General features: G+C 47.8%; 1 protein-coding gene across 1 annotated transcript in view; it reads left to right on the top strand.

Annotated features, from left to right (window-relative positions):
* LOC122376152 (rabphilin-3A-like) overlaps window positions 1-11,717 on the top strand; it is a 48,595-nt gene extending 36,878 nt beyond the window's left edge. The window contains exons 12-15 of the mRNA XM_043355868.1: window positions 3,869-3,978; window positions 8,926-9,068; window positions 9,718-9,887; window positions 10,562-11,717. Coding sequence (XP_043211803.1) covers window positions 3,869-3,978; window positions 8,926-9,068; window positions 9,718-9,887; window positions 10,562-10,695 — 557 coding nt within the window. The 3' untranslated portion in view covers window positions 10,696-11,717. The remainder of the gene's footprint in view (window positions 1-3,868; window positions 3,979-8,925; window positions 9,069-9,717; window positions 9,888-10,561) is intronic.
* Window positions 11,718-13,195: the final 1,478 nt, after the last annotated feature.

Below are 13,195 nucleotides of genomic sequence, written 5' to 3'. Positions count from 1 at the left end.
GATAAATCCGCGGACCGGATAGGATTGGATTCTAAATTTGTTGAAAAAGAACGGATATGGGCGGGCCGGATTTGGGAATTGAAGGTTGAACCCGGATCAAAACGGATCAAAATTTTAACATTCAACATTGAAGTTAAAAATTAACCTAATGTGTTTGATTAGGCAGCAGAGGTTTGATTAAAGTAATAGGCATCATTTTATGACACTCACTTGTCACAAGACTTGTCTTCAAGTGGATAATGTATGCAATGTACCGTAAACCGGGGTGAGTTGATATGGGGTGGTGAGTTGATATAAATTGCTCGAAAAATGTTAAAATGTGTGCTGCTCATCCATTTGTAAACCAATTTTCAGTTTTATTTTTCTGTGAAGTGAAGCAACCAATAAGTGATGCATATAGCTGAGAAAGGCATGCATGTGGTGCAGTGCCTTCTTAACACATTACTTTTTTCAAAATCCTTTTTTTCTTCTGATTTTGAAACTAAGGAAAAGTCCCCACCCTACAGCAAAGACGGTGGATATTCATGGAACAACGTGCACTGGGAAAGAAACTACCATCAATTTACTGTTGATCCCAGGTAGTTTTGGGTTTCACCTATAACAACGCTTTTTTATAATTTTGAGAAAAGTGACAGGTGGTGAGTTGATATGCCATCAAGTGGTGAGTTGATATGCATGATAAAAGCTGATACTAGGCTGGTATGCATGCAAATTAGCATGAAATACGGGTCTGCAGGTAAGACAAAGTCAATTAGACCAACTCTTCTCCTTTTCTTTCCCCACATCATTCCATCAACCCCCAAAAGCTTTAGTTTTTTTTTCTGAATGCTTGAGACGAGACCTGTTAGTATCACTGATGTTTGTTGTCGGACTTTCGTCACCGTCTTGAGTTGAGATGTTAGTTTCACAACGTTTGAGCCAGTAACTTCTCCGGCCATAGTCAAATCTGCCTCGATAGTGGAGTGGTTACAACCGTGGACCATTACCGGGGAAACCCGAGTTCGATTCCCGCTGACTACAGGAGCTTTCGAACTGTTTGACGTGTACGGCGCAACGCCACCAACAACCAGGTCCTTCTGAGTGTCAAAGCACACCTGACGAGTGACGACGGCCGGAGAGTAACTGGCCGAAACGTTGTAAAACTAACATCTCAACTCAAGACGGGGACGAAGGTCCGACAACTAACATCAGTAATTCCGAAGTTTTTTCTGTGGACATACCTACCTAACATGCAAAAGGCACAGCACAACTCCCTGTCAAGTCTCAAGATGGCTCCCTACAAGCTACAAAGGAACACTATAGAACACCTATGTCCTATATACATACAGATTAAAAAAAACTGTTATAATTATTCGTAGTTTCGAAAATGACAGAACTGTCGTTTCTGTATGACTAACAGCGCGGGAATTCTGATCTCGTGAAACTGATTAGTTTTCCTGCTTGGCAGTTGCCAACCGAGAATGAGTGACAAAATGAAATGGAACAAACAATATAAAGAAATTGACTGGTGTTTTAGCCCTGGCCCGTATTCGTGTTTTGCCAGCGTTTAACGTATGGGGGGGGGGGGGGGTCCGTTGGAATCCCATCGTCGTTTGGCCCTGGTGGAGCTAGAGCTTCGCGGAAAAAATGAGCGTGTTGCCCGAGACGCGAGGAAGCCGATGATAACCAACTTTAAGGTCCTAGGTCATTGGTTAACTTTCCCGGCCAGGTCAATTACCCAGAAGTCGGGAAAATAGGGGGTTATTTGAAGTTCGTAAAGCGAGTTTATTATTTTTTGGCTGTTGCTGATCACGAATGTCATGTTAGTTTTGATCACAGATGTCTTCGTACATTTAGGCCAGGTCAGGTCAGGTCAGGTCAACTAGTAGGTGTCCTGCCGGCTATCATAGGGAGTGTCAAGTGTCAACTACCACTGACGGTGTCGTAACATGTTACGAAGGCACTAAAACTACTTCATAAATGATCAAATGCATGTTAAATTCGAAATCGGCCCGAAAAAAACTACCCTAGATAAAACTCCAAAAAGTGAACCGAGGTCACCAAAGGTCAATGACCTGACCTGACCTTCAGGTGACCTTGACAGTTGACACCCACAATACTGCGTGGGACCAACATCATTTACATGTTTGGACGTTACAATCACAAAAAGACTGGAAATGCGCGGATAATGTGAGCCGACTAAGCCAAATCGCGATTCCGGCCAAGCATGGTCTCGAGAATCAGGTTACAAGTCAAAAACCATTTGAGTCAGGGTCATGAAATCTTTAGAACATGTGTAAAATTGATAAACTCGAGAGGTACTGAAAGTTTCGTCGTGATCGGCCGCTTTTTGCGCGAGTTATGTGCGAAAAGCCGAGGTGGTCCGTTCGCCCGCCTATAAGTGCGAGGGTTAATTTTGGCTTTTGATGCCGAATTCTTTTTTATGTCGCTTATTTCACCTTATAGAATACAGTCCGAATTAGATTCGCTTTACTTCACTTCATTAATATTTTGTTGACTACCAGTCAACAAAAGCTCAGAAGTATATGTATTCTTTCATTTCAATCCATTATCTCTGTCAGAGGCATATCAACCTTGACCCGCAACTGACAATGTGTTTTAATTACAAGAAAATACACTTGTAATTCCAAAATATATTGCCAGTTTTGATACCGTTGGCTTGAGGACACGTAACTAGCCAAGTTCAGAATGTTCTAAGTAAAACTAAGTATCATAAAGCGAAAAAATGATGCTGCTAAAATCAAGCCATTTTGATAGCGCTGTGTTGGACATGATTGCGTTTTCATCAATGTGAGGTCTGCTGCCAAACTACTACCATTTTTCTGATGGTTTCTTTTAAGATGTGTTCTCACATCCTTTTTTTAAACACTGGCATTTTATCAACTCACCTCTGAGCTTCTTTAGCCGAAAAAATTTTGAAAAATCCAAAACCATATCAACTCACCACCCTCCAGGGGGTGAGTTGATATGAACTTTGGCGTTTTAAAAAAAGGGGCATAATATATTCATATTTATTCATTTTTGCTGATTGCCTCCCCAAGGCATGTGGCATGAAACTGGCACAAAAAGAATTCCGTAAATGAATGTGACTTTTAAAGAAATCTAGAAAAACCTCAAAATCCATATCAACTCACCCCGGTTTACGGTATGCATGGTTTTTGGAACCATGATGGTCTATGAGATGTATGGCTGTCTGGTCCCTTAGACTGAATTTGTTAGTCCAGTTTTGGGTGAAACCAGTTATTGGTGAAACGGATTATTACGGATATTTTTTGGAAGTTTGGCTGCAATACGGGCCATGGGTGGGCCGGATTCTGATATTCAAAGAAAGGCGGATAATGGGCGGATCTGGATATGACTTGCCGGATATGGGCCGGGCCGGATCCTAAAAAGCCTATCCGTGAAGTGCTCTAGTGTCAGTACTCGGTGAGTTCCCCATGCAGCACTCTGTGGGTGCCGGTACTCGGTGAGTTCCAGGGGCACTCTGTGGGTGTCGGCACTCGGTGAGCTCCAGGGGCACTCTGTGGGTGTCGGTACTCGGTGAGTTCCCCATGCAGCACTCTGTGGGTGTCGGTACTCAGCTAGTTCAACGGACACTCTGTGAGTCAACACGAAATGTCTCGCTGCGATCCTTTCACTTTATGTTAAACGCCGCAAATGACTGTTCTCTACTCATTTCAACTTGGCCATTATCCGCCTCCAATTGATGTAGAATATTTCACCGTTGTAATCTTTCCTAGAAATGTCGAGGTTAGTATCAGAATTACAGCGGCAGAAATAATCACACCCCGCCCTGCAGATTACATACAGGCCGGCGCGGCGGTGACCGCCCTTCACGCTCACTCCCCCCCCCCCCGCGTCCCCGCAGATGAGAACCCGAACGGCCACGACATCCTGGGTGAGACGCTGGTGCGGCTGGCTGACATCCCTCCGCACCGGCTGCACTTCTTCTGCAAACCCCTGCTCCCCATAGGCAGCGTAAGTCGCACACACTGCTAAAGATTGGCACAACAGGATAACGATAGGCAGTGTACCTAAAGCGCACACACTGGTAACGACAGGCAGTATAAGTCTACTTCACTGCTAACGATAGGCACGACAGGATAACGATAGGCAATGTTCTTCCTGCAGTGCTAACGATAGGTGCGGCCAAATTCTCGACCCACTTGCGAAAGACAGGCACTGTCAGTGTCATTCTATTTCATGGTTCCATATATGTATAGATAGAAGATAGATAGATAGATAGATAGATAGTTTATTAAATGCCTCCACTGGCATGGATTTTGTGGCATGCACGTCAATCACACAAGATATAAGGTAAAATACATGACAATCAAGCCGGTAAACGACATTGAACACACCATTGTAAACATGCGTAAAAGGAGATAAAAACAAAATGCTATAACACTAAAAACACAAATAAAAGTAGATACACTACACAACACACGACCATAAATCATCTATTGTTCCATGTAGGCAATGTATACCCCGTAACTTCTGTATAGTTAGCTTTAGCCCTTCCCCACGGAACAGTTCCTAAGTATGCCGTCCACGGCCCTGTTTTTGCACTCTCGGCAACCAAAGCTAGCCTTGATGAGAATATCGAATGAAAGGTGAATCGTAATCAACCTCGCCGTCTCTGCCTAACAACATTAAGCTACTCCAAATAAACATCCGAATCTCGTCATTGAGGCGCATAGATAGGCTATGCAATCAGAGGATGATTAATTCAATGAATGACAGGGTCTGGGGAAAAATATCAAGGCCAGTAATTTGATATTGATGCGTGCGCATCTAAATGCTCGCCGGATGACTTCCATATTATTACCTATATGTGACCAAAGAAGTGAAAAACCTGTTACGTTTTCGGCACACATGTACAATTATAGCAATGTAGGGAGCTGGTTAGGTGCATGCCCTTTCTCCTGGTCGTGTCGAAGGTACCAGCATGCAGGAATAAATTAGCAATACGAATATCTTTAAAGCCAGTAACAGGTATACAACACTACACTGTAAAAAAAAGTTTAGCACCATAGAGGTACTTTTCAATTGACTAATTTTCAGTACCCTAGCGGTGCTAAGCTAAGCATTTTATTCGTACTTAACTGAGATCTAGTTTAGTATCAAAGTGCTAATATAAGTACCCATATTTGTTTAGCACCCGTGTACTAAATGTAGTACCCTACACCTGCTAGACCAATTTTCAGTACCCTAGCGGTGCTAAACTTTAAAAGGTGCTAAGAATAGCATGCAGTTAGTACCTTCCGTACTCACATATGAATCGTGTTAGCGCTATTGTTACCCCACGACAAGTAGAATAATGCTAACGAAAGCATTGGGGCTGAAAGTAGAATATCTATACTAGTTAAAGCTGCTGCATGAAAAGTTCGCAAAAACTGCTTTCTTTAGCAGCACATACTTTCACTAGTTACTGCAAAAAGGACTAATCAATTACCAAAAAGGAAATTGTGTAAGGCCGAAAAGACGTGCAAAAAAGGTTATATCCTAGATAAGTGATAACTACAAGTCTCAATGATTGTGTTTTGCATTCTGCAATATTCCCGTGTAAGTGCATCTTTCAAGCATCCAACACATTATAAAATTAGAAAATAATAATGGAACATTTATTAACATTTCATATCATCTGCATGAAAAACAAATGTAAATATATACACAAACAAACGCACGGGAAATAACGAAAGGTCGCTCATATACCTGCACACTCGCAGTGACCGACGATTAACGCGAGATCGACTGGGGGAGGCGGGGGGGGGGGGGGGTCGTTGAACCGACGTTCCGTTCATGGCCATAAGTTCGACCTCATCCACGACCAGACGGCGTTTAGTGATAGACGGAACCGGAGACCCCGTGTTGTTGTCGTAGTTGTCCTCCATTGTAAGTGGTAGTCGACGGAAGAACTGACCAGGCCCCATGCCTGGAGCAAAAAAAAAACTGGATCAGTTCCAAGATTTTTTTCTGTTGGGAGCTATTTTTGCAAACAACACAACTTTCCTTCAGACCAAGAAGCGCGATTTGCCAAAGTCGGAATATGAAGCACTTAAACAATATAAGATGTCAAAAGATCCAACGTGTCAGACTCACCAAAGTCGATCAACGTCGGTGTCGGTGGCATGTGTCGGTGGCCAATGCTCATGTACCACCCGGCCCCGGAGCACTTCACTTCACTTCACTGCACTGCTGCACTGCACTTCCCTCCACCTCACTGCCTCCCGGAGCAGGGGCACGCACTCCCATGCCACGCACGACGGATTCCACCGATAATAGCTGATTTAAGCTATCATTCCAGAGCTATCACTCGGTGGCATGTGCCCGGAGCACTTCACTTCACTTCATTTCACTTCATATACCGGAGCACGTGCACACACTCCCACCACGACCAACGGACTCCACTAAAATGGCGCAACACGTGGCCGGAAACAGCTGGCACGCGCATGCGCATATCGCTCTGCGCCGTCAAAACGTGCTAAAGGGCTGGTGATAAGACTCCCAGAGATTTGTAAAGCAGGGCTTAGCTACTTTCTATTGGCGCCAATTTCAAATTTGTTTCCTCTGTAAGCATGTCCGGTTCTATTGTGATACTAACGTAAGCACCATATTCAGCATTACCAACTTCTAAAACACTTAAAATGGTTCTAATTAGAAATCCAGCTTGAAAGAGCACTCACTGATGGACTGGGTACTAGCAGAAGTAGACGTTAAGCTCAGTAGAAGAATAGGTGATCTAAACTTATAATATTTGATGGGAATGTTAGCTATCATTAGCACAGTATTAGCACCATGCTTCTTTGTAAATACGTCGTATAAGGGTCCTTTTGAGGCTAAAAGGTGCTACGAATAGCAGTCTTTAGCAGGGGCGGATCCAAGGGGGGGGGGTCACATGGGTCATGGCCCCCCCCCTTGAGGCCCGGGGGCCCAAAGACCTGCCAGGGGCACCACCGGCCTATCAGGGGTATCACAGTCCTGACAGGGGCACCACAGGACCGCCAGGGGCACCACAGGCCTAGCAGGGACACCACGGGCCTGGTGCCCCTGGGCCCTGACAGGACTGTAACGCCCCTGACAAGCCTGAAGTGTCCCCGGTAGGCACGTGGTGCCCCTGACAGGCCTGAGGTGCCCCTGCAAGGGCGGTGGTGCCCCTGGCAGTCCTGTGGTGTCCATGGCAGGCCTGTGGTGCCCTTGCTAGGCCTCTGGTGCCCCTGACAGGCTTGTAATGCCCCTGGAAGGACTGTGGTGCCCCTGGGCCCTGACAAGCCTGAGGTGCACCTAACAGGCCAGTGGTGCCCTTGCTAGGCCTGTGGTGCCCCTGGCAGGCCTCTGGTGCCCCTGACAGGCTTGCGGTGGCCTTGGAAGGACTGTGGTGTCCCTGGGCCCTGACAAGCCTGAGGTGCCCCTGACAGGCCCGTGGTGCCCTTGTTAGGCCTGTGGTGCCCCTGGCAGGCCTCTGGTGCCCTTGCTAGGCCGCTGGTGCCCCTGGCAGGCCTCTGGTGCCCTTGCTAGGCCGCTGGTACCCCTGCGCCCGGAGAGGACTGGTGCCCCTGAAAAGTCTGAAGTGCCCCTCGGCAGGCCCGTGGTGCCCCTGACAGGCCCAAGGTGCCCCTGCGAGGCCGGTGGTGCCCCTGGCAGACCTCTGGTGCCCCTGGCAGGTCTGTGGTGCCCCTGGCAGGTCTGTGGCGCCCCTGGCAGACCTGTGTTGACTGGTGCCCCTGCTAGGTCGCTGGTGCCCCTCACAGACCTGTGGTGCCCCTGGGCCTTGACAAGCCTGAGATGCCTGGCTATGACAGGCTCGTGGTGCCCCTGATAGACCAGTGGTGCCCTTGCTAGGCCTGTAGTGCCCCTGGCAGGCCTCTGGTGCCCCTGCTACCCCTGCGCCCGGAGAGGACTATGGTGCCCCTGAAAAGCCTGAAGTGCCTCTCGACAGGCCCGTGGTGCCCCTGGCCCCTGACAGGCCCAAGTTACCCCTGCGAGGTCGGTGGTGCTCCTGGCAGACCTCTGGTGCCCCTTGCAGGTCTGTGGTGCCCCTGGCAGGCCTGTGTTGACTGGTGCCCCTGCTAGGCCGCTGGTGCCCCTCACAGGCCTGCGGTGCCCCTGGAAGGACTGTGGTGCCCCTGCCCCTAGGGGTGCTCATGGGCCCAACAGGTCCGTTGTGCCCCTGACAGGCCTGTCGTGTATACTTGCTAGACCTTTGGTGCCCCTACTTCCTGGCAGGCCTGTGGTGCCCCTGGCGGGCCTGTGGCGCCCCTACAAGGCCGTAGGTGCCCCTGAAAGGTTTGTGGTGTCCCTGGAAGGACTTTGGTGCCCCTGACAAGCCTGAAGTGTCAAGGACAGACCCTTTAGACGCCAGGGTCAAGTTCGTCGGACTGACAACGATTTGCTTACCTGATAACGTTCCTGGTAAGTACTCACTACTCAGCGTCCACAACATATATACACAGCACATTCATATATACTTGCTTACAATTGGTAAATGTGGTTGTGGCTAAGAGTTAAGATACTGACTAAAAATAAAAAATAAAAAGAAAAAAACTGAAAATGGGGGCAACACCAAAATGAAGTGGACGAAATCCGTTGAGTTTTTAATTTTGGGTATAGGTAGGGGCACCACTTCGATTCATGACCCTCCCCTTGGAGTTTTCCTGGATCCGCCCCTGGTCTTTAGTACCCCAAATGCTAAACTTTTTTTTACAGTGTATAATATATTTTCACTTAGGTTAAATCAAACAATTGTCGTCCTTTGTAGGCAGGGGCTCCCGATGACCAGTTATTTGTGTAGAACCCAATTCGGCTTGACATCGCAGTGTCCAGCCCGCGATATCTTTAGCCAGCACGTCGTCCCGTATCGCCGAAATGGTCCGATGACGTCAGCAGTGTGGCCGCCGCTGATTGGTGGTCCGGGCCGGTTCACAGGGCGACTGCGACTCGTACCAGGGCCGGATATTGTTGTCTCTGAAGTACGTCACCACCCGGCGAGTCCTGGTGGTCGGCGTGGTCCGCTGTGTCGACCTGCCCGCCCCGGACGGCAATGGAGTGCCCGACCCCTTCGTCAAAGTGTGAGTTTCTATTCGCATTTAAGATCTAGGTCTGATGTTCGTTATCGTACAGCGGGTTTTGCAAGTGTCCTCATAAAATTCGCATTTTGTGTGTTTGGTTGGACTTGGAATCAGTCGCTTATTTTATTTTGCCATGGCTGTCGACACTCGACAGTCTGCGTTTGGCTGTTTTGGAAAGAGATGCTGTGCCGCAGTGCAGCCATGCTCGGCGGGTCAGTCTACCCACCAGTAATTCAGCCGGCGACGGCAAGCGCCGGACCAGTGCAGCGAAGAAAGACTGAAACGTTTTGGTTCTCGAGTGGGGTCTAATTGATACGGATAACGAAACACCTGATATTGTTATCTTTTCGAGTTCTTGTCATGGGTAATGTAAATCATCATAAAAGAAACGTATACCTTAGAAGACTTTGCAACATAACATATCCTACCTCAGCCTGGCGACCAAGGAATATTGCCAGGGTAACGTTCAACTTCAATCTGTACGAAATTGCTCGTTCGAATGATTCACTGTCGGCTAGTCGCTCGTTGTCCCGGGTGTCGACTGACACCAAATATCACGACAAATGTCAACCTGACCCGGCTGGTAAATCCCCGGTGACCCCGCTGACATCCAGACCTAATTCTCTGACCTGTCACCGTCTGGCCTCAGCCAACTGCGACCGGCGCCGGGTCAGTTCCGGACAGCCATCTGCTGGAAAAGTCCCAACCCAAAGTTCAACGAGGAGTTCTGCTTCCGGTGCCGCCGCTCGGAGCTGCCCAGACACACCCTGGACCTACGCATCTACGACAAAGATATCAGCAAAAGCAACGACTTCATCGGTAGGCGGGGCGGGACAATGACCCGGGCCCGGCCTGACCTGATTTTGACGGTCGGGCGCCCGATGTGTGTGCGTGTATGTGTGTCTCTGTGTGTGTTTTCGAGGACACGGGCTCCGCCCCGATATTGGATGTCGGTCAGTTCCACTGCTGTCCCAGGCGGCAGCGACATATCATGTTCAGAGAGAGGCGGTTGAGCTCGTTGGATTACCTCGGTCAACGAAATGGCCCATCACAAAATGAAATATAGCGTCGGGACCTGTGTGCTGTAACCGAGGGTCATTGGTCGGAGCCCATAATACCAGAACCCGACATCGATTCAATGTTTGGTTCGGGGAAGCCATATTACGCGCAGTTAAATTCCAGTATCGAGTTTCAAAACACGTCAATTTGATAACCCTTGATGTTTTCATGTTGGTATTGATATTGCGATCAAACCATTTATAACGGTAGTTTGATGTGAAATCAAATCCTTTGATGCCAATGTAAGATCTGAAGTATTTACACTGCTTTGCAATGATTGAGCTTACATTGGCCAATATCTCGTCTATTATCCAAAAGACAAAGATGTTGAATTTAGGAGGGAGAACAGCTTTTCAGTTCATAAGCATTGAAGCCATTTCAAGAACCTTAATACCACTCTGAATTGACGTCAGTTGCCTTTCACTCTCCCGCAGGCAGTCTCCAACTGAGCATAGACTCGCACGGGGCGAGATTACGTCATTGGTTCGACGCCCTCAATTACGTGGACACGCGGCACGACCGGTGGCATGAGCTGAGCGCCACCCTTCCCGGTCCGCCGCCTTCCTGAGGCCGGGGGTCGAGTCGGAACTCAACCAGCGAGGACTGCCAATCATTCGACAGAAAACGATCGTGTTTGCCAAACAAGTGCCGATGTTCCCAGTTCCTTGAAGTGGTTGTTTTGCCTGGAACAGTAGCGTAGCAATGAGTTTGATGAAATGGAAATGATTGAAAACCGGCTAACACATGTTTATGTCACGCTCTACCTATACCTATTTATGTCAAACGCTTGAATACCAACTTTAGCCTTGAGCTCACATAATTGAAAATATGTCAGCGATTGGTCAGGCCAGGCAGACATAGAACATCGAACAGGAGCACACCGTAAACATGCGGCACGGGCTGCCCTGCGTTCGGGATCAGGCGCAGAACTATTAATCTTTCATTGCTATTTTCCCTGTGTTTCAAAAGTAGCCCCAATATGCGTGTACCTCAGATAGGCTCGACACGTTATCTCGATTATAATGAGCAATGGTATGTGAAGACGCAATTTCGACTGCAACGATAATGACATGCTGTAGGTTAATCGATTCACGTTTGACTTCATATGAGTATTAGCATTCGGAAACATGAGCTCATGAATCGTATATCTCTTGTGAGTCTTGTGACTCATAATTAACGAAGAAGTCACACCAAACCGTCATCGAATCCATCTACCTGTTACCTAATTAGGTACTAATAGGACTCAGACCGCGAGTCCGAGGCCCGAGCTGTATGTACCATCTCTTCGTTGTGATGCGATGCTTAGCGATTTGTAGGATCATACTTACAAACTTTGGCATTTCTAATCACGAAAACATTCTCTCTGTGTGTGCAGCCTATCTGAATGTGGACGGATATCCTTGACAACGTATCGCGCTGGCCGCTGCCGTGGTTGTTAGTTGCCGTTCCCATGGCAACATGCCAACAAGCATATCCGTTATTGTGTGTTGAGTAGCTACGTGTTGTTACGTATATTTTATACTCATGTCGAGCGATGGTGGAGGGAGCAGGCAGGTCATTCCTGTGAATCAATACATTTGGATGTTGGCATTGTTATGTTGTGGAACGTGGAACACAAATTACCTACCCATCGCAGATCGCTCATATCATAATAGAATCAAATATGACAGCACAACACTCCACTTTCACAGTCTATCATGGGTCGGCTGTGATGTTTTTCCCTTTATACTTAACGAAGTGTCAGTGACAAATCACGCCACGCCGCTCCCAACCACCAAAGATGAAATAGTAGGTAGGTAAAGCGTTATCACAGGCGTGTTTCGGTGGCCGATGTGAGGCTGCTTCCCGCGAATCAAAGTCAGACTCGTGCCGAAGACAAGAGAGCTGCGACAGGGGAGAGGAGAGAACCCTTTACCAGTTCTCATGTCGAGAGCTGAAGGAAATTAGCCCGCGCTGTGCTGCAGTGGCCTGAGTTTCCCGTGTCGTGCTGGAGTGGGGTGGGGGCGTTTTCACGCACCCCGTCTAACTCGGCTCCTGGGCTACGTAGCGACACGCGGTAAGCGGCGATCGAAAGAGCGTCAAAAATAATGACAGAAACCCTTCGGACATTTTTTAGGTCAGATCAAAGGTCATGTCGCCAGAGGTTATCAAAGGTCAAATTTAGTCAATTTCAACAATTTTGGAAACTGCCAACGGCTAACTCTGGAACCAATAGAGCTAAAGCGCCGCGGAAAAGCGCATTCGATAGCCCTTCTACAGACCTTTCTGAGTATTGTTCTCAGATTTGACCTCCGGTCAAAGGATTCGCCTCCAGGGGGCAAAAACTCAAAAAAATAGCAGTTTTCACGAAAACTATTTTTCTGTAATAACTTTTGACTCAAGAGAGCCACGATATTGATTTTGGCAGCATCATGTTCCTCTCGTCGAAACGCGTCGAATGAACTATACGTTGGCCTTGAAAAGCAATTTTGAAAATTTGACCTCAGGTCAAAGTCATGACCTGACCGGAAAGGGTCATGTTGCATATTAGTCGATCCGTATCGTCGAGCTGAACACATCTGACATGTTTTCACCGTTCTAGCACGTCTTTACCAAAAGTTATAGTAAAAAAAAACTGCTGGTGAGTTTACCCTCGCATGTGTGCGGCGTTTGCCAGCTTCTAAGTTCTAATGTGTAGGGAGGGGGGGGGGGGGTCGGTTGGACCCCCCTTGCCGTTTGGCCCCTGATTGAGCTAGAGCTTCGCGAAAAAAACGAGCGTGTTGCCCGTGACGAGAGGAAGCCGATGATACCCAATTTTGAGGTCCTAGGTCATTGGTTGACCTTCCAGGTCAGGACAATGACCCAAAAGTCGGGAAAATCGGGACCTCCTAGAAAGTCGTAAAGTGAGGCTACTAAGGGGTTTTCGGGGTGCTGATCACGCATATCGTGTTAGTTTTGATCACAGATGATGTCTTTAAGCATTTAGACCAGGTCGGGTCAGGTCAGGTCAGGTCAACCAGTAGGGTTCGTGACGGGTATTCGTAGTACGTGTCAACCGCTTCTGGCAGCTTCGTAACATGTTACGAAGG

This window comes from Amphibalanus amphitrite, unplaced genomic scaffold (assembly GCF_019059575.1).
Source record: "Amphibalanus amphitrite isolate SeventyFive unplaced genomic scaffold, NRLGWU_Aamphi_draft 002033F_arrow, whole genome shotgun sequence".
NCBI classification, from domain to species: domain Eukaryota; kingdom Metazoa; phylum Arthropoda; class Thecostraca; order Balanomorpha; family Balanidae; genus Amphibalanus; species Amphibalanus amphitrite.
This window is presented reverse-complemented; position numbering and strand designations above follow the sequence as displayed.